The 24,761-nt window shown below is 52.2% G+C and overlaps 6 protein-coding genes across 6 annotated transcripts; 2 read left to right on the top strand and 4 right to left on the bottom strand.

The window, feature by feature from the left end:
* Positions 1-572: 572 nt before the first annotated feature.
* On the top strand, positions 573-5,600 carry AYO20_07673 (hypothetical protein; the record flags this gene model as incomplete). Its single annotated transcript, XM_022645958.1, has 2 exons — positions 573-1,146; positions 1,210-5,600. 2 exons carry the CDS (start codon positions 573-575, stop codon positions 5,598-5,600), a joined length of 4,965 nt encoding a protein of 1,654 aa, XP_022498048.1.
* Positions 5,601-7,764: 2,164 nt separating this feature from the next.
* On the bottom strand, positions 7,765-9,636 carry AYO20_07674 (hypothetical protein; the record flags this gene model as incomplete). Its single annotated transcript, XM_022645959.1, has 3 exons — positions 7,765-8,588; positions 8,632-9,235; positions 9,457-9,636. The coding sequence occupies 3 exons, from the start codon at positions 9,634-9,636 to the stop codon at positions 7,765-7,767; spliced, it is 1,608 nt and encodes a 535-aa protein (XP_022498049.1).
* Positions 9,637-11,308: 1,672 nt separating this feature from the next.
* Positions 11,309-11,680, bottom strand: AYO20_07675 (hypothetical protein; the record flags this gene model as incomplete). Its single annotated transcript, XM_022645960.1, has 1 exon — positions 11,309-11,680. One exon carries the CDS (start codon positions 11,678-11,680, stop codon positions 11,309-11,311), a length of 372 nt encoding a protein of 123 aa, XP_022498050.1.
* A 574-nt stretch (positions 11,681-12,254) lies between these two features.
* AYO20_07676 (hypothetical protein) lies at positions 12,255-13,277 on the bottom strand (the record flags this gene model as incomplete). Its single annotated transcript, XM_022645961.1, has 1 exon — positions 12,255-13,277. The coding sequence occupies one exon, from the start codon at positions 13,275-13,277 to the stop codon at positions 12,255-12,257; it is 1,023 nt and encodes a 340-aa protein (XP_022498051.1).
* A 1,216-nt stretch (positions 13,278-14,493) lies between these two features.
* AYO20_07677 (hypothetical protein) lies at positions 14,494-19,096 on the bottom strand (the record flags this gene model as incomplete). Its single annotated transcript, XM_022645962.1, has 6 exons — positions 14,494-15,232; positions 15,307-16,049; positions 16,996-17,058; positions 17,120-17,182; positions 17,248-18,402; positions 18,461-19,096. 6 exons carry the CDS (start codon positions 19,094-19,096, stop codon positions 14,494-14,496), a joined length of 3,399 nt encoding a protein of 1,132 aa, XP_022498052.1.
* Positions 19,097-19,820: 724 nt separating this feature from the next.
* On the top strand, positions 19,821-20,742 carry AYO20_07678 (hypothetical protein; the record flags this gene model as incomplete). Its single annotated transcript, XM_022645963.1, has 2 exons — positions 19,821-20,130; positions 20,204-20,742. 2 exons carry the CDS (start codon positions 19,821-19,823, stop codon positions 20,740-20,742), a joined length of 849 nt encoding a protein of 282 aa, XP_022498053.1.
* Between the last annotated feature and the right edge of the window lie 4,019 nt (positions 20,743-24,761).

Raw genomic sequence — 24,761 nt, forward strand, 5'->3', positions numbered from 1 at the left:
GATGCTGTGTTGGTCAAGTCGTTAGTTGTCGAGTTATCGGCTGTTCGATTCTGGGGCTAGCCTCCATCGTAGGCGCTCTTTCCCGCGTTTTGGTCATTGCTCATGGCATTCATGATCGCGGCAAAAGAACCGGGGCATCCCTTCGAACAGTCAATTGACGACGAACTGTATATCAACAAGAAATGATAGAGAGAGTGTGACAGGAAGGTCGATGATGAGTCGGACGACGATTGATGATGGACGTGCGCGCAGGGCTTGGCGGGTGCCTCGTCGCGCCCTCGTCGGCTTCTGGTCAGAACCACCGTGTCTTTCTCCACGTCCAACACCCGTATATCTGCCATATCAAGCCAGTATTGTAAATCTGACTCGATGGTTCTCTACTTTCCACCGCGAACTCTGCTCAGTGTTTCAGACAGATGATAACAGCTTTGAGCACCCGCCGACAACACCGCGTCCTCACGTTGTCAGACGTTCACCCTGATCCCCTTTAACCAAAGCCTCGATGGCCAACAACTTGACCTGCCGGTGACTGAAACTGGCAGTGGTAGCACTGTACTGCCGACAAGTTCGTAATGACCACTGACGCCAAAGCGGTTCGCCGCTATCATGCGGGTGTCGAGAGAGCCCTGGGCTTGTGGGACGCAACAAATGAATGGGCTGACTACATTGCCTTCCTCAGTCGGTTGGCGAAGGCTTTACAAGCATCCCCCCCTGACGCAGAAGTTCCATTCAAGTCGACTCTGGCCAAGTATCTGGCACTATGCTTGAAGCCATCTCTGCCATCAGGTGTGCATCAGAAAGCCCTGGAGGTCTACAATCTGATCTTCTCGCTGCTTGGGAAGGATGGTCTGTCTCGAGACCTGCCCATATGGTTTCCTGGGATGTCCCATACCCTCACATTTGCCACATTGACGACAAGGCCTCTATTCCTCTGCCTCTACGATGACCACCTCTTGCGACTGTCCAGCCATGCACTGAGGCCTGCTCTAAGAGCGATCATCTTGTCCCTACTCCCAGGAATTGAAGAGGAGAACAGTGAAGATTTTGACCGAACTCTGAGCACAGTCAACCGTTTACGACAGATTTTTGCAGATGACGGTAATGAGGAGTTCTTCTGGCAGAGTCTATTTCTGGCTTCCATTACAAGTACGTCCAAGCGTCCAGGTGCATTAGTCTACCTGATACGGCAGCTCCCTAGACTGGGTCCAGGGACAAGCCAGGCTCCTGGCAACGTCACTCAAAAAGATGAAGCGACCGAATCGACGCAGGAGGCCATTAAAGCTGTGACAACTCCTGAGCCTGGGTTGCTTGTTCGATGCTTTGCTACCGGACTTCAGGACGAACAACCCCTGGTTCAACGCGGTTTTCTCGATCTCTTGGTGTCTCATCTGCCTCTCAACGCTCCAATCCTCCAAGAACTCGTTATACCATCGGACTTGGACATCCTGGTCAAGTCCGCGATGTCGGTCGTCCTCAGAAGGGATATGAGTCTTAATCGTCGCTTGTGGACCTGGTTCATCGGCAGAGAAGACAAGCGAGAAGGGTCAACAGACATAGTGTCTGGCTCAGGTGTCGAGGCGCCAACACGTACGACTCCCACAATCCAGGACAAGGTGCACACAAGGCATGATTACTTTGCCACATATGGTCTCAAGCCCGTAATCCGAAGCCTTCGGAAACTGCTTGACAGAGAATCAGACTCTCCTGCGGATCGAGCTCGCCCATTCCGCATCATGCTTTCGCTGATGGACCGCTGGATCATTGGAAAACCGCCTGTCGAAGAGTTATTCGTTCCAGCAATGCAGGATCTACAAAAGTATCAAACGGCCGCTCCTTCACAGTCGTCTTTCGATGAGGTGTTCCGAAGTGCCAATGTTTTCTTTGACGCAATCGAGCCCCAATTAATCACCAATCAACTCTTTGATCTGCTTGTACAGGGGGATTTGGATCTTATTGAATTTATCTTCTCAAACTTCAATCTGCAAGAGGAGGAAATGACGACCATTCATTTACCCATGCTGTGCTTAGCAATTTCGGAAATGCTTCTTGAAAGCATGAAGCCTGAACGCCACGAATTGAATGGTCGAGATCATTCGTATCAGGACAGATTAGCAAGACTCATGGAGGCTCTCCTCGGCTTATTGCCCTCTCATCAGGGAGGCATTTCTTCCGAAGCCTTTGGTCAGATGCCGCAGGATGGTTGGCTGCCGAAGTTGAAGACACTTTACAAAGACTCGTCGTACGTGAAAAGGGCCATTTTCGACTTGATCCCTCCACCTGCCGCCAGTCAGATTCTGCTGAGAAACATTGCCCTCATCATTCTGGATTGCGTGAAGGACCCATCCAGCAAGACAGCGCTCGGATCTCTCACCAACAGTCTCGTCACGGCCATAGCTAGAACCAGTAACTTCCAGCCACTATGTGAAATAGCACTTGGAGATCGACTATGTGATCTACTGAAGATTACGGCAGCAGACGTCAATGCCAGATACGAGACTGTTCGAACAATTGCGAGGATCGTGGATAGTTTACATGCATTCGACACTAGCAGGACCCTCCTCACAGAACACTACCTTCTCCGACTGATACCAGAGCTGATCACGCAGCTTTGGGAAGTTCTGTTACCCTCCACTCCACAATTTCACGTTGAAGCTGTGGAACAGATTTGGAACCTGCGCATGATATCACAACAACTCCTTCTCGTCGACAGTAAGATAGCGGATTTGATGTGCAGACAAGACAAGGAGCGATCGTCTCTCGAAGATCAACTGGCCCGGTTCTCGACTCTGTGGACGCATACTCGCTTTGGAGAGGTCAACGTCGAACTGTTTGCTTCTAAGCATGGCGGTAACGAGGACGAAGTGCCTTGGGCTCTGCTGCGGCAGCCAATCTTGAGCATAATTGATGAGCTCGACCCCTCAGTGCCAGACGACAGACGACGGAACTGGGTGAACAATCTACCCTCCATTCGACCTGTCTTCAAAATCATCTACGCCGAGTCTACTAACCCGGTGACTGATCAACTGTCATTGCTCGGCTTGCACAGGCTTCGAAAGGTTTTGACCCTCGCGCGGCAGTCCAATGTGCAACGCAACGAGCTCTTCGGACGCGAGGGGTTTTCGGAAGTGGTGCTCGACTTGTGCATTGAGCACATCGCCGCCGGACAGAAAAGAGAAGAAATATTTGCGACGACGTTGTCAATTTTGAGATTGATCATTGAAGAAACGGACGTTCAACAACACCATGATCTACTAAGTTTGCTATTGAAGCAACTATCCGATGTACCCCAGGATAGCCCTTCCCAGGAAGAAATCCTGGAACTGTTGCGGATCATATTCGCGAAACCGAACTTTGGCAATCCGCCCAGCGAACTCATATCGATCTTGATTTCTGGCATCTCATCACAAGCTATTGATTCAACGATTGACAAATGGATCACTCTTCTGTGCAACACAATTCCCTTGTACTCGACCCAGAATCTGTTTGCGAACATGCTCAAGCTGACAGCATGTTTCTGTGAACGTATCAAAGACTATTTTACGCTGATGCAACAGTTATACGAAAAGCCGCGGACCACCACCCAGGCCAATGGAGAACCACCCACCAAGTTGGCGAAGCAGCCAGAAAGATCGGTCAACAACTTGCTCGCTGGGCTTGAGTATATATTAGCAAGAGCGCACACGCACCTAGTCGATCAGGCTTCGGGGGTCGAGGCAAATCCGAACAGTTCAGAAAAGTCCCAGTCGCGATCCATTGCGAATCATCGGCTGACCGTGATTCTCTGTATGCAAGACACGATCAAATTATGCGGTGAGATATGGGCCTGGAGAATGCTCAAACGGCCATCCACTTCCAGCCCCGACAACAAATCCTTTGCGTATATTTCCACCCGGCTGCGGACTAGAACCCGAAGGATCCTCGAGAATCTTGCCGACGCTGAACCACAGGAATGTCTGGAGACACTCATGGGCATGTGGACCGAGGCGGCTCGTCGAGATGCTCAGCAAGACATCACTCTCAATCTGATGCAAAGTCTGGACGGAGCCCGACCAAAATTTATGATGCCAGCCACGTTCAATGCAATCTACAACCGAACGAACCCATCAGCCCTGGACCAGTCTCAGAAATCCAGCTTGTCAGTGGACGTGAGTGCAGCCGAGCTGATGGCGTTCCTAATAGCTTACACGAGCGTGTTGGAAGATGACCTGCTCGAAGAGATCTGGACTGATTGCACTGCCTTCCTGCGGGAAGTTCTTGCCAATCCTATGCCACACCGACAAATCCTGCTCAAGCTTCTGGAATTTGTGGCTGTTCTCTGCCAGAAAATGGAAAACACCAATTTTGGGGAAGTTGTGAAAATGCGTCGCGAACTGAGCGATCTGTGTGCGAGACTCCTCACAGCCATATTTACGATACGGCCTGCTGGACTGGACTCGACTGCTCAGCCACTGCCGGATATACAAGATTCGAAAGGAATGGGGGCCATGCGGCGGAAGAACCCGTTGCACGCTGGGAACGCCATTGAGGTCTTGTGTGAAGCCTTGCCCGTCGTGAGTAATGCACTCGGAGACCAAGACAGGCTGAATGGTACGCTCCCCGGTATAGCCACCTATGTGACCGGACCTGCTCTACGATCAAAGCAGTTCCCGCAGACGGTGAACTTGGACATTCTGCAGCTTGTGCTTCTCATGGCCAAATCCCAACCCAACAACAAGGTTTGGAAGAAAGATATCCACGACGCTATCAACGACAATAAATTCTTCCAGTCAGCCCCATGGTTAGCTGAAACGGGATGGCTTCCCGTACTGAACCAACTTTGGCTCTCTGACAAAGGGCTGATGGCCGACTTTGTGTCCCGTCTGACACCTCCAACAACGGCAGGGTTGATGTTTGGCGTTGGTGCTACGGCTGCGCGAACGGAGGCAGACAGGAAGACTCAGCTTAATCTGCGGCGGATTGCCCTGCTCCTGTTGGCTGGGGAAGTCGACGCTTTCGTGTCAGATCTTAGCCACATCATCAACAAACTCGAGGAACTTCTTACAGCTACCCCGTCCTCGTCTCCCTCGTCGAGTACGCGCGGAGATGTCTATCTCGTTCTTCGGGCCATAACCTTGGCATTCACTCAAGTGCATCTAGTCTCAATGTGGCCGATAGTGGACGTGGAGCTTCGAGAACTATTCTCAAGCATGCAGAAAGAGGGCGAGGCTGTATTTACCGGCTATACACAACTGCAAGGGGCCAAATTATTAGATCTCCTTCTTCTCCTGAAACCCGAGGAGTTCCAACAACACGAATGGTTGTTCGTGACGGACACGGTGGATGCAGTATATCCCCCACACGACTTCAAGTCAACCGCAATCGCAGATCTGATGGTGAGCAAAGGAGGCCCCGAGACTGAGCTTCTCACGGCATCAAGCACTGGAGCCCGGATTCCATGGCTCTGTACGGACAAGACGCGGACAAGCGAAGACCCCAGCACCATTCTGCGCCCGTTCTTTCGGCAATTGAGTATTCATGCTTTTGAGGACACATACAGCCTCCAACTGCCTGATCTTGCGGCATGTAGAAAAGATCTTCTGGCGGATTTGTTTGTGGATTGAGTGATACCAGTTCGGCGCTGGGTTGAGGGTGTCGGGTTCTTTGCATAGAGAAGGCGAGGAGATTAGGGACACGGACATCCGGGAAATGAAGGAATGACGTACATTGGACTTTGTAGCATTCATTGGTATGACGGATTGCTGCTCCTGGGTGATGAGTATTTATCTCGTACAGCCACTGGTGTTGGTCGGGCACATCCAAGGTCATAGCTTATGGCTTGTGGTGGTTGCCCCCCAAACTGTGAGAAGTTCTGCGACGTACGAGGCAGGACAGAAGTCATAGGACAGTGCAATTGGGACACGTCTCCTATGGTGGCAGATGTTCTAGGGTCAGTTCTAAGCCTGGATGGATGTGTCAGCTTCGGAGTCAGATCTGTCCCGGCCCAGTTGTCCTGGGCCAGACTCAAGGGAATGAGGTATTGGATTTGACGTGACGTGGAAAGAATACGTCGGCGCTGAGCAGGAAGGGCATTGGTACAAGGTACCCGAAGAGCTGGACGATATTGCACGGTTTCTTTCAGCTATTGCTACTGCGTAATATTCGTGACTATGAGGGACTTTGTAGGCTCATTGGATAGCCACAGCTCTGAATTGCTTAGTCATGAATCTGGTAAAATGGCGGGATGCTCAGGTCTAGAAACGGAAATGGATCTTGGAGAGGAGGTCAAGATTCGCCGCTGAGTACATCGGAGTTTATTGCTCGTCCCAAAGCGATCCCGCCCGACGTCGTCATCTCTTCACTGTGCAAAGCTCGCAGTCCTCTTCCCACCGCGCCTTACTCACAAACCTGCGCCCTCTATTGTAAATCCGTGCCAGCCTGTCTGTCCGAAAGCTATGGCGTCCCGTGTCCTTGTCCCGCGCCTCTCCCTCGCGTCTCGAACAATCAGAGCTCTCCCGCAGTTTCAATCGAGATCGTTCCAGTCGACGTGCAGAAGATTCCAAGAAGCCGGTGCGGCGGTACCTGTGAAAAAGCCCATGGGAGCTTTCAGAGGAGGGTGAGCTTGCCCCCGGTCGTGCCGTTGACGAACAAGAGACGCTGGAGCTTCTACAAAACTCCGGTGGTGCCGGCATAAGAAGTGTGCAGTTCAGGCTGGATATGAGACGGATCCGCTAACATTTTGCGCGACCTAGATTGTTCGGTTTCTTGCTGGGTTCGACTCTGGCTGGCGCGTCCGTCTACTACTACATCCTCGAGGAATACAAGGTCTCCAATGAGCTATTGACGGAGGATATCTACGTACGTGATTCACGATCCATACCACCCTACACCGAACTCCTTGCGACGTCGATTTGGAACAAGTGGTGGGCTGTGGGCCGAAATGACACCGCGGTCTTCTCTGCTCTCAAGACGCTCCGATTTTGTACCGGATACTGACACCTGGACCTTAGGCACTACAAGCAGCCGTGCAGCGAATCCATTCATACGTGACGGAACTGGAAAACCGAATGAACCAGACGAAGAAATGAAGGAGGCTAGGGGAAGAACAAAAAGGGAAACAAAATCTCAGCGGGTATGTTGCTGGACGCAAGAAGATGGACCGAGGTGTCATGCACCTGAGTTGCACCGGTTGATTTCAAGCGGAACTACGTGGATTTCCTCTCAGGCCGAGCAAGCACATAATTTCAGTCAAGGCGAGGATCCGGCGCTTTTCGAACAATGTAAAAATATCCAATCCCGAAGCTTTTTGTCTCTAGATCTGTCGTTCCCTCTTCCTTTCCCGCTCAAAGGGGTTTGAGATGACTGTCTAAACTCAGCCAGTCATGAACACTTACCATGATCACAGCTGGCTTACTCACTATGGCAGGAAACTGGGACCAGACGAAAAAGCTTTTGCAGGACGAGGGATCTAATGCCCATGTATTGAAGCCGTGCGACGCCCACGAGCCGCTGCGAGGGAGACATTGCCCGAATCGCACAGAAAACATCACAATTCATTTCTTTGTCTGTCGCTGACGAAATGCCCCGACCAGCATCTCGCATTAACAGTCGCTGATGAATCGGGACCGAGCCTCTACCTACCTCAAAGGCAGGGTAACCGAAGCAGAGGCTCTGCGTGCTCCTATATTCAAGCCACAGATCCGGCCCCATTCACAAATCACAAGAACCTCTTGACTATATCCCTTCGAAATCAAATTCCTCCCCGTATTCCACACTTCGAGCTCCTCGCTATGTCATCGGATCCGTCCGCCGGTCAGCAGCCTCCACCGCGCATTTGACCCTGTCGACCAAGTCCTCCGCATCCTCCAGGCCCACCGATATCCGCACCTGCTCCTGCCTGACGTTGTACCTGCTCGCCCAGGCGGCCTCGTTCCCATAGACGCCGAGCGAGTACGGCAATGCCAGCGTCAGATGGGCGCCGAGATGCGGGCCTTTGTGCATGTGGAGGTTGTCGTAGAATGCGATTGGGGCGTCCAAGTCGCGGAGTCCTACGCTCAAGAGGCATCCGTAACCGGGCCGGGGGAATTCTGGGGTCGGCTGGCGCAGGTGTGTCGTGTAGTTGGGGAGCGTGTCGTTGACGGTGGGGTAGAAGACTTGGGTGATGCTGCTGCTGCTGCTGCTGTTCTTCGTGTTGCTTTGGAGATACTCGACCAATTTCTCGGCGGTGCGGTTCATCACGGCGCAGCGCTCGAGGTAGTCTCGACTGTTGCGCTCCAGCGTCTCGGCGTCGCCGATGTACAGGTCGTCGTGGTGCTGCGTGCCGAACAGGGCCGTGAGCTCCTCGTACCGTGACGACAGCGGGCTGAGCACGGCACTCCCGCCCATGACGTCGGCGTACCCGCTGAACGACTTTGTCAGGGACGTGACGACGATGTCCGCGACGTCGAGGACATCGACGTTGCAGAAGTTCCCGACCGTGTCGTCCACGACGAGAAGCGCGCCGTGCTCGTCGGCCAGATGTCTGAGCCGGCGCAGGTCCGGCGTGTTTAGTAGTGGATTCGAGGGGAACTCTGTCCAGATGGGCTGGACCTTGTTCCCCCGCCCCGATTGAGCTGCGAGATATATCTCGAGTCCCGTCGAGGTCCTGCTCCGAACCAAGGCCGAAAAATTCCACCCCGGGCCCAAAGTCTTGGAGGACGTGGATGGTCGAGTGGAACGAGAAGCCGAAGAGCACGGACGGCGAGGCGTATGCGCTCAGCAAATACCGGTGGACCCAGTATATCGCGGCCATGCCGGTCGAGAACAGGTAGACGTCGCTGGGCGAGACTTGGGCCGTGCGGTGCGGGTCAGCAGGGGCTCTATTGAGCAGGCCTGCTATTCTCTCCTTGAGCTGTTTGTGAGCAGGGCCGTCAGATTTAGCTGTCGTCATTGTTGTTGTCACGCCCTCTTCGTGGTCCCTGACTTCTCTCAACGAGCTGATATGCTCGAGACAATCCTGCGCCAAGCGAGACGAGATGCCCACGCCAGCATTAACCCAGAAACCGTGCACGGTGCCCGTGAAGTCGGCGGGGAAGACGACCGCGTACACCGGACAATACGTCCTGAAGACGCGGATGGAGATGCTGTCGCGGGGAACCGACCCCTGTCCCCTGACGGAGGAGGTCGCATAGTCCTTGCAATCACGCGCTGCCTGTGACGAAGGGAATAGAAAGCAGCCTTGACCCTCGATGTCGGCGAAGTCGACGATCTTTGCGGTAAGCTGTCCATTTATCAGTTGTGTTGGCCATCTCCACACAAAGGAAAGAACGGTACACACCAAGACTTGTCAAAAGGGAAAGAGAGTGGGAAAGGAGGGGGGGGGGGGGGGGGAATAAGGCGTTCAGAAGGATATCAATCCGGCAAAGGCATCAGTCGTCCGCCCATCCCAGCATGCGCTCAAGCTGTGTAACACTCCTATAGTACATACAAGTACATACATACCTCCAAGACATCCCTGTGCAGGACAAACCGCGGATACATGCTCCGGAGCGACCTGAACAGCTCCGGGTCCCGGTCCCGGAAGCGCTCAATCGATCGCCAGGCTGGGAGGTGGACTGTGATGGCGTGCCTTGGGGCCGGAGGCAGCGCGGTGCCGTACGGAGTCTGGATTTCCAGTGACATGTTGTCGCTGTATTGTTGACTTGTCTGTCTGTCTGTCTGACCGTCTGCCTATCTGTGGGCAGAAAGGGCAGTTTCTGATGGCCTTGGTGGATTCACTCCCGACTTGGTTCCCGACCTATGTAGATTGTTCGGGGTCACCACGGTGATATGTACAATATCATTCAGGCACCCAAGCCCTCAAGCAGCCATGCAGGCCAGCACGGAGGTACACACAGTCGTGTCTTGTCACCAACCCAAGCACGCCCCGAACGCTTGGGAGCGGGCTATTGAACATTGACAGCTGAACATTCCCTGTCGTATCGCTGCCGTGCCGTGTAATACGAGCCAAGATAGTCTTGAATCCAAGTGGCGGAGTAGTGTCAGAGACTGCTCGCCTGGAAAGGTTTCCGAGGACCGTGTACACATTTCGCGCAGAGGAGGCGGGTGTTGGCGGTCTTACACGAGGTTGCTTCCGGGAACTGTTTTCTCGGTCGATGTCGAACACGAAGGTTTTATGAGGGCCATGCTGCTTCGCCTGGGGGGAACTTGTGCTGGATACCTCGTATAGTGGCGCAGGTATGTTGGATTGGGGTCTGAGGTTTACCCTCGTGCGGCGAGCATATGGACCTGGACGTACCTCGTACGGTTCACATGATGACCGCAACAGCTGGCGACGTTGTGTTCAGCCTCGTTAGCTTTTGGACCCCACGTCGTACCTACAGTAGACGCTACATATGTACCTATACCGAGTACTTGTACCGAGTACATAGGAACCTATAGCAGCAGACGACGGTTCAAGGCACCCTCTGCGTGGATGGGATTTGCTGCATACGCGCGAGTACCTTTCACAAAATACTCAAGAGCCAAGAAGAGTGCGGATCAATCAAATTGCACCAGCAACGTAGTCATCACCCATGCATCATACCGTGCCATCGCACTATGTAGTACAGGATTGGGAAGAAGTAGAACAAAGCGAGGAGTAGGCATGGTGAAAGCCACGTTGTTGCGGTGCTTTACAAGTACGGGATCTTTGATTGGACGAGGTCTGCAGGCGAATAGGTCAGCGGTACAGGAATGAATGGGCCGCATCAAACAAGCTCGGTTCTGAACGGGTAATCACAGTATCCGCCTCCCTTATAGAAAAGGGCGCTGGGAGCCGATAAACAAAGTATGAAGAACAATGCACATAGAAAGAAAGAGATTGATCGCAAAGACACATTGTGGTTCTGTTCTGTTCTGCAATGCCTTGTCAGGACGGGATCAAATTCTGCATCTTGCTGTGTCTGTGTCTGCGGTATGGAGAAGATCCCAAACTCTTCCTGAATGCATTCGTGGCACCTCAATTTCACTTTTCGGTGACCAAGCTGTAGCGTCTCTCTCGCGCGACAGAGCCACCCTAGAACAATTTCCTTCTGTGCGTCACTGCGAAAGTTGCAGTTTCCATTGACGCCACAGCGCACTGTGTCTCTCGTAGTGATTTTTTGCATCATAAAAACATGGCAGGTTGGTTGGCGGAGCGGGTCGCATATGGACATTCACCCTCCTCTCTGCCGCAATACGAGGTCCTTGCAGGGCATAACTCATCAAAACCAAGACGGCGTGATCGGATCGTGACCGCAGCTCCAGACATGCAGGTTCTCGACTGCATGAACGTAGATTGTGCGCCTCCAGTCCCAGGATTCCGCGCACCGACCTAAAACCCTCTTCCTCTACCCCGTCCACGTCCACCGCCTCTTCCCCGTCCTCTGGGGCCGCCCCGACCCCGGCCGCCGCGTGAGTCGCCTTCTTTCCTCGCCTTGTTCTTCGGCTTCGGCTGGTCGTCGATGAGGAGCGTGTCGAGGGGCAGCGAGTCCGGCAGGATGTAGTATCTGATGGTCGAGCCGCGGATGTTGATGGTGTCGAGACTGACCGTGTCGCCGGGGGCGGAGGGATTTGCGCGGTTCTTGGTCGTCATCTTGACCGCCCGCAGGGCCGTGTTCATCTGCGGCGACACCGAGGTGATTGTGCCCGACACGATGGTGCCGTTCTTCAGTTCTATCGTGACGGATTCATTCGCGCATTTCATGAGGAACCTGCTCCAAGGTCAGCGACCAACGTAACCACCTTTGTTTTATGACCACGCCCAAGCCGGCGCAGGCAAACGCGACTGCAACAAAGACAGTCGTACGACAAAACAGGCGTGACGAACCTAACAAGCTTCATTTTGCGCCGGGTGCGCCACGGAGCGCGAGATTTGTGGTGGTGTCCGTGTCAGTCGTTGGGAGATTGCTGTATATTGTGAGGCGACCGTATCGAACAAGGCGCAGAGGAAGAACGGTGGTCGTCTTGGCGGTGTAAGGGCTGGTGTGGTTGAGATGTTTGTATCTAGTAGCAGAGAGGGACCAGAAATGTCAAAAATTGAGACAGCATTGGCAGCCTTGTGAGGAGCAGCCTTGTTGCCAAGCACCCGGAAAAATGATTCGCCGAAGACTGTGCACGAGGTCAAGGCTGACTGTCCTGAATGGCGATATACAAGTAGATACTGTAATCATAAAAAGCAATCTCTATTGTCTTCTATCTTAGAACCCTCAACTCTGATATATTATCGCTCGTGAATACATATCTGTCAATTCCCTGGCCTCGGAAAGAGAACCTCACGTCTACTTCTTTTTCTTCACGACCAAGATGACCATCCCGCTCCCACCATCGATATAGTCGCGCCCCTTGCCCTCTGGCACTTCCTCGAGGATCTCCTTCATTTTCCTGATCATCATATCCATCACGTCCTCCACCTCTCCCCTTTCCAATTTCTCTTTGTGGGCCTCTCTCCACCGCGTGATGGGACTCGCCGTGCCCAACATGGCTTTGATGGTTGCGAAATCCACCTTGCGGTACTCGGAGAAGGCAGTCCCGTCGGAGGCGATGCGGCCGTCGCGATCCGACTCGATCCTCTCAAACCGAGTCTCGTCAAACTCCTTCAGCAGGGTCTTTAGTTCTTGGTCCGCGCCGTCGATCCGGTCGAGGCATTCCCAGGGTAGTCCGAGATTGATGTACAACTCCCGTGCCAATTTATTACCGGGCTGCTCGTAAGGGGCCAGCACCTCCTCTTCAAAGACTTTGAACCACTCCTGGAGCTTCTCCGCATTGGGCGTGTTGTTCGGGTCACAGCGGTGCCCTCCCGAGCACCAGATTATGACGCTGCCGCCCGGCTTGAGGACCTTGGCCGCCTCGCCCCAGAAGCGAGGCATGTCGAACCAATGCGCGGCGGTCGCGGCCGTGATGAGGTCCACGCACTCCCGACCGTCGGTGCTGCCTGAAAAGGCTTTGAGAGCGGACAACGTGCTCAAAGCCTCAGCCGGGCAGACCTCGTACGCGATGGGTTCGCCCGATTTGGTCGTAGAAGGGACCGTCTTTGCCGTCTCGATCATGTTCTGACCGGGATCCGCGCCGATGGCATGTTGAAAGTGCGGGGCCAGGGACAGGGTCGCGATGCCCGGTCCACACCCGACGTCGAGCACTAGGTCCAACTGGCCGCCGGAAGAAGTGTGTTTCGAGATGACCAGGTCGATCAGCGCGTCTGCGTACCGGGGCCGGTGCTTGAGGTATTTCGCTGCCGACGAGGGATCGTAGTTGCGGAAGGTCGGATCCCGGGTAGTCGACTGCTGAGGCGTGGTAGATGCCATTGTGACCACTTTCACTGACACAGATGGTCTGTTTTGTAGGAGTGGAGAGTAGAAAGTTGGTTATTCAGGACGTTATTTGTTGCCGCAAAAGATTCAACCTCAGCTGCGATGCTTTGTATATCCTAGACCTTACACTCTTACAATCTTGGCCCTGGAGATCAGGAGGCAAGGGTTGATATAGGCACTTGTGTAATTCATTGGGTGAGTCATTCCCCCTGGATCAGGCATCAACATTTTGGGGAGGTACAGGAAGTCTCATTGTCTCGGTGTTCTCGGCAGAGCTCGGACCGGCCCGATCCATCCATCAGTCAATCAATTGACGGTGAGGAATTGAGTGAACGAGTGAGCAAGTGAGTCACCCAACAAACAAAGATATTGAAAAGAGAGTTTTGTCATATCCCTATCGCCATCGGCATGTACTCTATATGTGCCTCTTAGACATTTTTGGTGCGGAGCGGAGGGCGGCAGCAGCCACGAAGATAAAGTAGAGTGGTTGTCGTACTCAGTATGTATTTTGGATCTAGCCACTGCAGAACTCAAAGTATAAGAGATGGATACGGTCTCTGAGGCGGTTGATGACACCAAGTCTAAACGTTTAGCGCTAACCACAACCACTACCTGAGGTGAACCCCTTGAGGCCTCCATCGAGGAATATGTGACGCATGGTACTCAGATATACATATAAACAGCGGACTGGCACTGGCAGTTGTGCGGAAGCAGAGACTGTCATTCCTTCAATCTGCGCGATCCCATCGGGGAAGGGAGGCGTGCCTCATACGTCCCGAGCAAGATGTCCAGATGGGAGAAGTTGTCATTGGGGCTCCAGAGGTCGGCCCGGCCGTGGTACAGTATGACCCGAGGAAAGAAACGACCATGGGATTTGAAGTCACAAAGACGTTAAACAGACTCTCCCCGCTGTCCTACTGCAGGTCAAGGCAAAGACAAGGCCTGTAGGGATTGGTCAGCCCCATTTCGGTTGCTTGGGTGAGTGGGGCAAAGTTACTTTCCACGTCTAGAGTTCTAATAGATCCCAGTCTCATGCGACCCCATCGGGGCCAATTGGCTTTGGTAATATAGAGTAAATCCGCTGAGTATCAGAAACCACCGCTTGCTCTCGAAAGGCTAAAACGTGGTCACTTCCAAATAGATTTTTGAGGTGGTATGGGGGAAGGAGTTTAAATTCCGTGGCAAGATCACTATGGTGTGCTGGAAATATCTACCGAATGCGAATCTCGTCCTCCTGCCGCTGGAGGTCTAGACGATTTTTCTCGACAATGCCAGCACCCACTCGCTCATACACGCCCGGATCCGCTCCCGATGAAGCAGGAGCAACGACGAGAATGTAATACTTCTGTGTGCCCAAGGCGGCCCGAGGCTTGTCACTCCCCACGACGACACACTTGAACTCTGGAAGGTGCTTTGTGCCCGGTATGTCAAAGGTCACATTGTCCATCGGACGCGCGGGGGATGCCTGTGAAAAGTCTGTTGCGGTCGCAACGAGCTCGCAGAGAGGCATTCTGTCGTTGTTGTCGTCGTCAGCGCCGTCTGGTGGTTGATCTTGCGGGGACGGCGGAAATCTCAGGCTCGAAGCCCAGTCGACTTGGCCAAAGGGGACCTCGACGTAGGTGATGCATCCGTCGTATGCCATCCAGGACCAGGAGGGGACACTTCTCCGTGCAGGGTAGGTGATGCGGTTCATCTTCTCCCCACCTCGCTGCCACAGGACGCTTCGATTCAGAAACTTGTCAAAGACGCCGTACGCCCCACATGTGTCGAATGTCCGGATCAGCCGGTTTTCGAGGCCGCAGATGGCGATGGACCGGTCTCCCTTGTTTGTGAAAGCGAGCGTCGAGTACCGTTTGTAGATGAATTGGAAAAGCTCGATCCTCCCGCCCTTGACGAGACGTTCGGCGGCCTTTGGGAACTCCGAGTCACCCAAGATCGCCGACTTCGAGCTGGATGCACAAGTTAGGGCACGACTCTCGGTATCCTCTCAATAGGAGAAAGGGGGATAAAGATATGGACATACTTGCGCATTTTGATCAGTGTTTCACAGTGAACCCCATCTCCGCATTCCCAATACACTTGGGTGTCAGTGAAGTGGATGGTGCGCCGGGACATTGCACGCTCCTGCAGAATCCATCCACGTCGACTCAGTTCTCCCTCCTCGACGTCAGCGCCGAAGTTGTCAATGGCCTTGCAAATATAAAAGACATCTCCAGTCCTGTGTTTGAGCGTGACAAAGTCTCTCGGGGTCCTCGGTCGAAGAAAGCCGTGTGTTGTTCCCCGAGCACAAGCAGCCGAAAGAGTGCAATAGGCCAAGTTGTAGACATCTTCCATCTGTTTAGACTCCGTCTCCCAGTCCTCTGGGTCATCTTGCACAATGCAGAGAGAGTCGATCCACAGAAAAGGGACTCCAAGGCTTCGCGTGACTGTTACAGCATCTTGAAAGGTCTTTGGGAGTCTTTCAAAGCTGATCCAGTCCACAAATTCGTTGTAGTTTGTCCGAAGCGTGCAGAATCGCCGATGTTCCAATGGATCGCCCCAGCGGTGAGAAAGGGCAAAATATCTACCTTTCTCGCCTGGCTTTGATATATGTAGCCGCACTCCAGGGCTGTCATGGCTCAACACTTCGAGCACTCTCGTGGGTAGCTGTCCTTCGAGGGAAGGGTGGCAGTTGTGCAGTTTCGGATCGTCGCATACTCGGAGCCATTCTCGGCACAGCGCGATCTCCGTTGGACTCCCTGCCTTTGGAAGCTTTGGAAACCCAATCTGGACGGAGCTAGGTAGATTTCGAGACGCTACTGGTGGTGAGAAACTATGATAATTAGCGATTGGGGTGATTGGGCTCATACCTGGGCTGGTGCAGATGGATAGAACGGGAGGGGCGTGACTTTCGAGATGAAATGCCGAGCCAAATCTGTAGAAGTGAATGGGCTTTCCGCTTGACCTATCCAAGAATCCGACGCATTGGTAAAAGAGCCTACAAAGTCTACACTGGTGAGCCTTCTTCTCCAAGTCAGCAATAGTATCGCTTGTCGAGAACCCTGCTCTCCAGATATCCATTTTCCGACACCGTTCGCAAAGTTCCAGACGTTCGCTCTCTCCTGGCAGCACATCTTGCCAGCGGATTTGATGATAAACATTCCTCGCGAAATCATTGCTCAGGACAGACTCCCAGTTATCCGTCAGCTGGAACAATCAGCATCTCAACATGAATGATAGTCCCAAAGGTAGGATAAGAGATCGTACCGGCTAGAAGAGTAGATCATTGTCATTAGTATCATGTCGAAGTGTTGGCAAATGTATACATTAACTTACTGGCTAAAGGCAACAAGGGCTGAGTTAGCTATTGGTTTTCCAGTACCACTTGTTCGATGTTGTCCTTGTTGACTCACATGCTATACGCAGTAAGTCAGCTGGTATGAAGTGGAACTGCAGAGAGGATCATGCTAACATTCTAATGTTTAGCACATTTGTTAGCAGCTTTCTCATTCAAGACCAACTAGCAAAGGAGTGAGGTATACTCACATACTGCTATTCATCAACATCAGTCATTGGGGTGTCCGAATAGCCTGTGGCGGCAAATACCTCCTATAGATTGACGAATTAGACAATTCGCGTGGAGGTCGGCTTAAGTCGCGAAGAGTTATCTCACTTGCTGTGAACTTGGTCAAAATCTCAGTCTATTTGCGAGAGCAAGAGAAGATGTACGTACAGTTGCTCGGTTTTCGTGGTGAGAATTGATGCGGGGCAAAGCGAAGAGTGAATCCGTAGAAACCTATAGAGGCCGCAGTTAGCGCTGTTAATTGCTGACTTTGGACAAGGAAAGACGTATGTACAGTTGAATCCTCTGTGGGATTAGAACCGCTGACCGGTGGGTCGAAGAAAGGTACTTGAGGAGCCTATTCAAGGTTGTGATTAGCGTCGTGCAACATGACGTTGCTCAATATATAGTTAGCTCCCTTACTGTGACTCTGATGTTGATTCCGTGGGCTGTTCTATCGAACTGATCACCTTCACCGACTCGTGGCTGATTTTGATTCCCATCCGCGGGGGCAGAGACGTAACCTGGTACGGGTAGATTTTGAACGCCGAATCTTGGACGTGGTGCCCTGTGCTGGGTATTAGAATCGGAGTCTGGCCCACCTGGCCCGTGTGGAGAAGGGTCTGGCTTCTCGGCACATTTCGTCAGGTAAGGGGCATCTTTCTTCGCTTTCTTTCGGATGTTGGCCAGAATTTGACAGACCTCTTCTGACCGAGCGCGACAGTCATTGGACGGGACAGCGATGCCCGTCCGTTCGACTTTGATCACGAGCAGCCGATCTCGGACAAGGTCCAAGAGGTCTCCGAGAGCTGTATCTTTTGCGACCCGAGGATCCATCGCTTGCATCCAATTCATCCACTTAAAGACTTCGTCTTCAAGCATCGCATCCATGGAACTGGTTGCATTCTGTGGTGCCGTCCAGAACTTCCGATGAGTGAATGCCTCGTTGAATCTTCGGAGACCACCATTACCGTACAGAAGCCATATGATGAATTCCAAACAAATGCACCCCAAGGACCAGATATCGTACACTCGGGATCGGGCGACTTTATCAAGCAAGTCGGGTGGCTCATATCTTTGCGTACCAGACATGGCTACTGTCAAAATATGGCGGCCGGCCCTGTCGACGGTCGGGTTGGTATGGACTTTGGCCAAACCAACATCGGCGATTACCAGCTTTCCTCTTGCTCCCTTCTCGCCTTTGAAGTGGAGAATATTCTCTGGTTTCAGGTCGCCGTGTCGACAATTTCTCTCCTCATCGAGATGGTGTAGTCTGGATATTGCTACCGATAGGCCCCGAAGCTGATCGATGGCCCAATTGATCCAATCGAGATTGTTGGTTTCTGGATTTTCTTGTTCCCATACCTCGCGGAGGTTCCCACCGTTGGCCCAGGGAAAGATAAAGCATAGCTCACTCCCTCGCTCAATCACGGCGAACACTTCAATGAGATGCGGGTCTTGAGGCTTGAGCTCCCTGATCATTTCCAAGACTTCGCCCTCTTCTTGATGCATCCTCTCAAGCCGCTCCTGACCAGCGTGCTGAGACTGGCCATCTAACTGCTTCAGTGCCACGGTTGCCTGCTCATTGCCGAGTTAGCTTTAATGGCTATATCAGAATATCGGAAGAGGACCATACACTCGGATATCCTTGTTGATGCGCATGATGGATGGTAACACGGTAAACCTTGCTGAAACCGCCACCCTTCTCCTTTCCCACAGACACGAAGGGGAGTATGTGCTGCCCGTCGAGCTTGTACCGATATCTCTCCTTCTTGAAAACGGGTGCCATGAACTGCCACTGATTCTCGGCAAAATCATGTAAGCGGCCCGGAGTCCATTTCCACGTGCCGTCCTTGCTGACGAAGACATTCGATGCATCTTGAAATGAAACGTCAGAGGGTTCGTTTTCGGACAAGCTAGAAATTTCGTAGTGATTATCAACCTTCCGTATTAGCAAGGGAAGATGATCATCCATGAGCTTATGTTTGTAGCATCCGCCGATAGCCTCGAGAATCTCGGAGTAGACTAGTATCGCAAAGAGCTTCTTAGCTTTGGTTTGAATGAAGTCCACGAGTTCAGTCGTCACGACTATATCTTTTCTTTTCAGCTCTGCTTCGATATTTTCCTTTGTGAGGTGAGTATCGAGGCAACTCTCCGGCACGAACTTCTTTTTGTCTATACAACTTTCCCTTCGTTCGTCTCTCAACCTGTCCTTAAAACTCTCGTCTGAATCGTCGGACCACGTAACAGGCCAAGCGACCCGTGCGGTCATGTTGGAGTGCCTAAAGAAGAATTGGAAAGCGTGCTGTTGGCAGAACAAAGAGAAATCTGACAGAAGGAGGGGAATGTACGTCTTCGGCGGGCTTGATCAACTTTTGGTTTCGGTCTTCACTAAGCAAATATTTCGACAAGTAATATGTCAAAGAGCAACGCGACATCATTTGCAAAACCCCGCCCATTTGCGGCTCTGCCATGGGGTGCTGGCTAGAACATTGGCCAAGTAATTTGAGGGTGTATGAGGTGGATGCCTCATTGGTTGCTTTGTGAAGTAAGAGACAGAAGCGTGGTTGTGGTGAACGCCACTCGGCGCCTGCTTGGGTTCATGCAGGGCCCCAAACATTCCGTGAAATAACATCCAATAGAGATTCAACAATGATGAACCGGTCTTGGGGGCTGGTAGTTAGACATACCTGGTGAATAAGGCCCGGCTAGAGAACAGCCATGTGATTCAGCTTGTTCGGGTAATGTGCAGATGCAGTGCATGCTCAGCCGTCCACCAGCCCTCGAACCTCATATCGGGCATGAAAGGCGACAGACCTGTTTCACACTGATTGGCGCTTGATGCTGGCACTGCCACGTCCGATGTTGATGCGCACATGCTTCAAAGACACGTCTTCAACAGGCAGATTCCCCCACACAATAATAAAATACTTTCTGATAAACTGGACTCGTCTCTAGAGCTGGACGTATTTTGTGTAAGAGGAGAATTCCTAGACATGGCAGAGTCTCTATTCTCACAAACCCGGACACGAGGCAATGTGGAGCATGTCAATAGTGTGGGCGCAGAGCAGGACATCGAGCTCAATGGTCTAGCTTCACTGGAGTACCACGAACGCTTGACTAGATTTGCCCGTGGCGCGGTGCGACACTGGGTCAAGAACACGACAGTGATTGACTTCAGACCACTGTACGCTGTCAGCATCCACCACCAGCAACGACAATTACTGCAGGAGATCAGTACCTTTTTCCGAAGCAACATGACAGACGAACAGCTAGACAGGATCGGGAAACTATTGGGACAATACAGTAATTCACTATCCACGGCCTTGTAATGGCCTAAAGCATGGACCGCTTACCAAAGAACTAATATTGTGTCTAGCCAACACTCTTCGCCACTTTGAATTTATCCATTCCAACCGGTGGAATACTTACTTTGTAAAGAATATCGCTGCTTCGCGCGTTGACAATGGTCCGGGCTCGAGAATGCAAGCAGCATTAATATCGGAATTCGGCCTTGCTTTACCTGCGCCGCAACATACCTTATACTCGGATGACGACCTTCTCGGTTCCTTCGACCACTCTTTGATGGAGCATGGGACAGCTCGGGGCAAGACGCGTGGCACAGAACGACAGCAATCAGAGCTGGCACGGCAGCGCCGTGAAGGGATCAAGAGAGCACAGCGGAGATTCATATTTGCAATTATAGGAGGTCTGGTAATTGTGACACCGGTCCTGGTTATCGTTGTTGGTACGGTATCTGCGAAAGCGCTCGCAGTGGTATCGATCTCGATCTTTGCGTTTTCGGTAGTAGTTGCATTATTTTCTGCAGCAGAGCCTGAGAGTTTGCTTGCTGCAACCGCTGCGTATGCCGCGGTGCTGGTCGTGTTCATCAGTAATGCAAAGCCAGCTCCGGCATAAGGGACCGTGTGCAGCGGAAGTCCGTCAAACGGAAGCTCAAAGGAGCAGAAACTGAGTTGAGAGAACATGGTATCTTGGACGGATCCGCAGGAAAAGGAGAAGCTAGGCGGTATACGAGGTAGCAGAAGAAGAGCGGGGCACCTTTCGAAGGTGGTGGAAAAGGCTAAGGGTCGTATCGGCATGGCAGGAGGCTGAGTCCTTGAAAAGGGTGTCCGAGAGGTCGGGAGGGTTGCTCCTGTACTAGTAAGATCCAGCCCCGAGGCGTAATAGCCACGAGGCCCAAAGGCCAACCTACACTGTCATTGTCGGAGTGAGATCCACCACTTCTGCATCACACTCTGATCAGGGAGAATAATGGCGCGGCGACCAAAGTCTCAGCAATTTCGAGGTCTGGAGGGTAATTGGGCTCGTCGGCGAGCAGCCGAGAGGCGAATGGTTTGTATCCTCAGAAAAATGGTTACAAAGGACGGAATCCAACAAGTTGGATTATTGCTATGTGAAGCACTAGAAGATGCGAGTCTCGCAGTTAGTAAATCGATCGTTCTGAGGAGGTGCTGGAGAAGAAGATTGTGACTGCAGACAGAGTGGGAGGCGGAGACAAGAGTGCTTTAACTGGTCCTCCTCGAGTCAGGGATCCCGTGACATTCGCATCCCCCCAAACTGCTCTGCTAAATCGTGTTTCGTTTTCAATCTCCCACTTCCACTTGGCCCCCTTCCCTTTTCCCTCGTCCTTGCCCGGCCGAGTTTGAGCCACCCTTCCACATACCACATGCTAGAAGTCGAGTGGTGTCGAGTCCTGCAGGCAGGCTCAGGAACGCCGACTCCGATCGCAGCAATACTCCCGCGGCCGTGTCACATACACATCCATGATCCATTAATTCACGTGAGACTCGCGCTATACCTATTACGACCTCACAGGTCGACAATCTCCTGACTGTGAGGGTCGCAAGAGGAATAGCGCACAGATAGACTGAGGCGTGGCGGGACAGCTCCTCGCAAAGACCCTGCATGATCCTCGACAATCATCCAATCACTCCGAGAGATATGGACGCGCTGTTGCTGTTGTCTGCTCCCCTACTCTCTTGTGTCGGGTAAGCAGCTTGGCTCGCTTCCAGGTACACCGTCTCAGACACAACAACTGACAGGTACTATCAAAAGCAAGCACAGTACTTCTATCCAATCGAAGGCCTAGAAGAGCGATCCCCGCTTTACTTTGGTCGAATCACAGGAGTCCTCCTCCCTAGAATTATGTTTTCAGCCAAGACTCCAATGACATACCATCAAGATTGCGTGGGAGAGCCTTTTGGAAAAACCCTTTGCGGGGGATTTAACCAAGTGTGTCCAACGACATTGCAGATATGCATCCTAGATGTTCCGGAACTGTTGCTAAAGATTAAAAAAGAAACTCATTGGACACGAGGCGAAGACTTGAAAGACCAGGATGTATAATGCAGTACTAGATTAGCACAGACTAGTGTAGACTAGAGAGAGATATCGCGGGACGGCTTCACGGATTCATGGACTGCAGGGTTGAGACTCGGGAAGAGCCAAATCGTTTCGATGAGAGATTTGCATTCTGAGGATTTCAGCGTGGGCCGTCACCCGCTCTCCATATGCAGAATCGATACCCAAGTCGACAACGAAGGAGGATTGGTCTAATTGTCGGCGTGCGCTGTGCTGTATGCCCAATGGGTGACAAGTCGTCAGGGAACAACGGCCGTCCGGCGATACTGGTCGTCGTCCTATTCCCGCAAGGTTGGAGACTAATGCTTCAGACGTCATCTACTTGTGTTGAGCCCACTGCAAGTCCTTTAGAGGAAGCTAACTAAAGCTGTAGAAGGGATGTTTCTGATTAACACGAGGAAGGTGGTAACAGGGAAAAAGTCCTCGGGTGTATATAAGAAGACTCAGGAGACCACAGCCTTCTCAAATAGAGGGAGTCAAATATAACTACGATCGATGACAGGAAGAACAAACATGTACAAACCTACACTGATCTCCATCTCCATCTTTGCATCTGTGTTGGTGATTCTTTTCTCAGCGATGTACTTTGCCAGAGTTGCTTTCTCTGGTATTGGTGTCTGTACCATTCACTTCAGTGTGTGCTCTCTCGCCGGGATTTGAGAAGAGGAACATAAACGCTTACTTCTCCTTTCCATAGTGAGCAATATTCATCACAACGATGGAGGACAAGTCCTCTTTGTGAGATGTCATCTCCAGGTGTGTCCCGTTATCCTGCACTTTGCTTGTCGTTTCGTGGAAAACTTATTTGGTCAATGCTAGAGACCGGCTTGATGCCCCTGCTCGCCGCGTTCGACCCGGTAGCGGGGAATATTAACTACCACTACCACTATCCACCGCCGGTGGATGGAGAAAGGGGACTGGAATCGGCCACTTTCACCGGAGGCCATTGTGTGTTTTCCGCAGCCGCGACGACTTGGAATGTACTTATTTTGGGTTGTGCGGTGGAGTTTTATCGATCCGGACCTCACGGGGAATCATGGAGGTAAAAAGGCAATGTGTAAAGACAAGCCTACGTAGGCTTTGCGGTAATTCAAATGCAGATGCGGGACGTTTCGCTCTGGGTCTCTACTAAACAAAGACTCGAAGTTAGTTAGACCAATTATTTTGGCCCACATGTGCTGCTTTTGATAAGTTGTCGAACCTGAAAAATGTCTTTGCTGGGGGAGTCTGTTGACCCGCAGCTGCGCCCTTGACCGCCAAACCGCTGGCAACCAACCACCTTTACCTTCATATTGCAAGATGTGATTGTGTACTCGGTAAGCGAGCGCTATACCTCTTGCGATCTCACAGGTCGACGAACAGTTACCTGTGAGATCGCAAGAGGAATAGCGTTTTACGTTCGACCTGTAAGGTCGCAAGAGGTATAGCGCTTCACGTTCGACCTGTGAGGTCGGAAGAGGTATAGCGCTTCATGTCCGACCTGTGAGGTCGCAAGAGGTATAGTGCTTCATGCCGAGACGATTCAGACTGTCGATCCTCTCCAAATCGCGTCCCGAGTCTTCCAAGGGCAAGAAGAAAGATGACCACTTTTATTTCACAGAACTCGACGACAAACCGTGCGAATATGCTCGTCTGCGCGGTCAGATACTCCACTGGGTACAGACCGAAGAAGGCGTCTGATTAGCCGAGGACTCGCGCCAATCGAATCGAAGCCCTCGCCATGCAAGCCCATCATGGATCCATTCGGCACCACTACTCAATGTGAGCATGCTGTGCACCCCACAAATCGTGGCCAAGACGGATCCCGACGATCAATTACCCTCTACCCCTTCCTTGTGATGCAGAGGACGGGACAATGCTAAGCCTCTTTGGTCTACCTGATTCGATCCTGGTGTCTTTTCCGTCTGCGTGTCGGCACTCCATTTCCACATATGTACCGAGTACTGTACCGAGTACTCGGGACGAGGTTTACGTGTATGTAGGACAGCGTGTACAACCCCCGTTGCTGGAAAACACTAATATATCAGCGTCGTCGACTTACACCAGCGTCCTTCTCGGGCCGTAATCACAGGTTTATTCCCACGCCATCGCACCGGTATTCGCTCTGGCACTGGTTCAGATGAGGAGGCGTGGTTCGGCTCAAATCCGTATACGGGGTATCTATCTACAAGCTCAGCACGCCGAGTTGTTGGTGGATGAACCGATTTATCACACGTTGTTGAATCGTCTCAAGCACATCAAATCATTCATTGCCTGATCAAGCACCGTGCTGCTCCACCGCCCAGCCACCATACCCCAAAAAGGGTGAGAACCAAGTATAACCGATCTTCGCGACTAAGTATATATCGGCTCTGCAGAATAACACCGATCAACGCCTTTCCTTCTGTCTTGTACAATCACCGCTGCAATGAGCCAGTGTCACGAAACTCATTCACGCTGAGCTTTCTAGCGGTAAGCCGCATGGCTCGGGTATATCTATGTGTCTGGGCAAGTGGTCGACAGCAAGATGGCTATCAACTCGATCGTTCTGCATACAGATCATCAACCGACCCTGT

The sequence above is a fragment of the Fonsecaea nubica genome (genome assembly GCF_001646965.1).
Source record: "Fonsecaea nubica strain CBS 269.64 chromosome Unknown Scaff55, whole genome shotgun sequence".
NCBI lineage: Eukaryota > Fungi > Ascomycota > Eurotiomycetes > Chaetothyriales > Herpotrichiellaceae > Fonsecaea > Fonsecaea nubica.